The sequence below is a fragment of the Sesamum indicum genome, linkage group LG1 (assembly GCF_000512975.1).
Source record: "Sesamum indicum cultivar Zhongzhi No. 13 linkage group LG1, S_indicum_v1.0, whole genome shotgun sequence".
Lineage (NCBI taxonomy): Eukaryota > Viridiplantae > Streptophyta > Magnoliopsida > Lamiales > Pedaliaceae > Sesamum > Sesamum indicum.
The window spans coordinates 17,984,937-17,988,331 of record NC_026145.1 but is presented as its reverse complement, the minus strand read 5'-3'; the positions used below and the strand labels follow the sequence as shown (position 1 = coordinate 17,988,331).

The following is a 3,395-nucleotide window of genomic DNA, read 5'->3' as shown; positions in this document are numbered from 1 at the left end:
AAGATAAGATAAACACTGACAACTACAAAGCGTGGGGGCAATATATGTGCCAAGCATAACAAAAAGGAGTATAAAAAATAATTATACATCTTACCTTTTCTTCTTTTCGGATTCATGGCAATGATTTTCCACTAATAATTGAGCTGACTTGATAATTAATTCTTGATTATAGCAATCAAATTAGATTGGAGTAGGGAGCAGTGATCCATCCATGCTCAATTAAATCAATCAAACTGATCACTCCTCTCCAAGTTTAAAAACTGAGTAACATCAATGGACAAAACCAAAATCCCATAAAAGGGAAAATGAAAAGGTATATTATGCAAGTTCCTCAATCATAACAATGATGTTTGAGATACATAAAGACATTTATCTACCAATATTCATATGCAAATCAAATAATAATAATAAGGGATAATTACATTCTCTTCTTTTGAGATTTTGTATAATTATACATAAACCTTTTATGATTTCGAAAATTATATTTTGCACTCCTTAAATTTATTTCCGTTTAACAAATAAATCCGTCCATTAGTTAAAATTCAATAGTCAAAATTTATTGAATTTGCTAATATTATAAAAACAAAAAATTAGATAAAAATTAATATTTACCCTTGACTTAATACTGACTTATTACAGGTCAAGCAATTCTTTTTTTACCACAATATCCTTATAACAATGAAAATATATCTCTTCATATGCATTAACGATAAAGACGTATGGGATTAATTTGATCATAAAAAAATTCATCTCTAAATAAATCAATAGTAAGTCTATTGCGAGAGGGGGGTTAAATATAGATTTTTTCTATTTTTTTTGTAAATATCAACAAATTCGATAATTTCTTATTAACAAGTGATCTATTTGTTAGACGAAACAAACTTCAAGAGTGTTAGTATAATTTTTAAAATTATAAAAAATTTACGTATAACTACAACATAATAAAAAAAACAAAAGAATGTAATTATCCCTACTAATAATAATAATAATAATAGCAAGTATAAGAGAAACGGAATGATGAACCCTTTTCCTTCTACAAGGTTCTTTATGATTCAGCCATTTAATTATAATAATTTACACATACCCCAAAAGAAAATAATAAAAAGGAAAAAAAAAAAAAACATTTGTGATTTCAAGATTCTTTTTACAATCTTATCGGACAAAAAGTTGTCTTGCTCCTACAAAACCAGAGAAAAGTGAGTAAGAAGAAAAGCATATATTCATTCATGCACTTCTTTGGCCCCCAATAAAAAGTCAACCGCCCCCGGCGATGGTTGTTGCGCTATTCGAAAGCCAAGACAACTGCACGTTCGCCGCAAAGTGACCCGACATGCACTCACCGCCGTCCTCTGGGCCGGTAAAATCCTCCAAGCCCGCAAAGAAATCGTCGTCCAACGCCATGTTTGAAACGCTAAAATCATCGTCCTCTTCCTCAGCTTCGGCCAACTGCTCCGGGCTGCTCTCCAGCTTTTCCGGCACAGGGGAGAGGCTCGCCGCCGGCGAGAGTTCCGACGAGCAAGTGGGCTTGCTGGGAGCCTCGGCGGGCTTCTGGCGGGTGCTGCCGGCGAGTGAGTTCCGATGAGTAGGCATGGGGTGGTTGTGCTCCGCGGTGTAAGTGACTATAAACATTCCCGGGTCGGATCTGTTCCGTTCCACTTGTTTTCTCGCCATACAGCCTTTGGAGGTGCTGCATCTGTAATAACCCCTGCTCGTTCACCAAAGAAGAATAATTAGCAAATTTAGGAATTTTCACCGTACTACTACTGATCAAATACCAGTGAAACCAACCTCGGATATGGGGATCCTTTGATGGGTTTTTGCCCATATTTTCTCCAAGACCACATGTCCGAAGATATATTCTCAGCAGCTACATGGCAAACCCTCTTCATATGGTTCTTCCTGTAACAAACATAAAGAGAAAAATCAGTACATAAATCCAGATCCATTTCTCTGTCTGAAAGAAGAATTTGAAAAAATATTAATAAATATATAGATAAGAAGAGATACCTTCTTTTGGACCTTGGAGAGGGATTATGTGAAGCAGTAGTACTTTTTGGGGCATTAGAAACAGAAAAGAGCTGTTGTTTATGGCGGAGGTGTGATTGCTGAGGCGATTGTTTCAATATTATTTGCTGCTGCTGCTGCCGCTGTTGTTGCTCAGCTGCTGGCAGATCTTGCAAAACAGAGTGTCGGGAAATTGGTGGAGAAACAACCGTTTGCAAAGAGTCCTGGGATTTAGGGAAGAAGGGCTTGTAGAGATCATGCAGTTCTTGAACCAAGCTCTCTCTTCTGGGCTCAAACAGATCTTGACCACAAAACTGGCTATCTTGCTGGAAACTACTGAAAACTGAGGCGGGCACGACCGCGGCGGAGGAGGAGGAAGAGGCGGTTGTTATAGCGGTGCAGCCTCTGACCACCGCGTGGAGATCCCAATCATCCTCCATTTTAATGCTTTCTTTGTCCTCTCTGCTTCTGTGGTTCCGCCGTGAAGAGACAAAAGGAGGAGGCGCTGACTTTTGGAGATGAGAGAGGAGAGAAAAAAGAGTGAAGGGGTTTGAGTAAATGAGTGGGTGGAAAAGAAAGCAAATTTTATTTATAGAGAGAGTGAGTGAATGAGAATAGGTTTGGGTTTGGGTTTGGGGTTTCTTTCTCTGTCTAAAAGAAAAAAGAGTCTAGAGAGAGAAGGGAATTTTGGAGGGTAGTGGTGGCACTATCAAGGGGTTTGGCATTGGCTCATCTTCTACCCTTTCTCTCTTATAAAATAATAGCTTGTGGGTTGACTTTGTGAAAATGTCAAATGGGGGTGGGGGGTGGGGTGGCACTATCAAGGGGTTTGGCATTGGCTCATCTTCTACCCTTTCTCTCTTATAAAATAATAGCTTGTGGGTTGACTTAAATGTCAAATCAAATGGGGGTGGGGGTGGGGGTGGGGGTGGGGGTGAGGTTGAGAAAGAAAGAAAAGGTCTACGCGGTTTTGTATTCATTGGAGCTCGTGAGAGCGTTAATGGAGACACGAGGGAGAATGGGAAAATGGGGGACTTGCCGACAAAAACAAAGAGAGGCAGGCCACGTGGTGGGAACCCGCATTTTCTCTACGTGCTCCTCACTCCCATCCTCCTCTAAATATTTCCAATAATACAACAATTTTATATATAATTATTACAGATAATTTCTACTAAAAAATAATTACTTCTTTCAACAAGAAATACTTCATTTATACTTCTGAGTTGATCCCATCCAACTTAGTACATATATGTCCAAAATATGCTACCACATTATTACTATATACAAATTTTAATAAGTTAATTTCTTTTATTCAAAAATTACAAATTTAATTTGGTTCAAACTTAATAAAACATAATGTCCAAATATTAGTTTTCTTATTTGAAATAAAT

General features: G+C 37.8%; 1 protein-coding gene across 1 annotated transcript; it reads right to left on the bottom strand.

Annotated features, from left to right (window-relative positions):
• On the bottom strand, positions 1,008-2,714 carry LOC105173039 (WRKY transcription factor 22). The gene is made up of 3 exons (XM_011094688.2): positions 2,008-2,714; positions 1,789-1,899; positions 1,008-1,705 (listed from the first exon to the last, which is right to left on the bottom strand). Exons 1-3 carry the CDS (start codon positions 2,442-2,444, stop codon positions 1,255-1,257), a joined length of 999 nt encoding a protein of 332 aa, XP_011092990.1. The 5' UTR covers positions 2,445-2,714; the 3' UTR covers positions 1,008-1,254.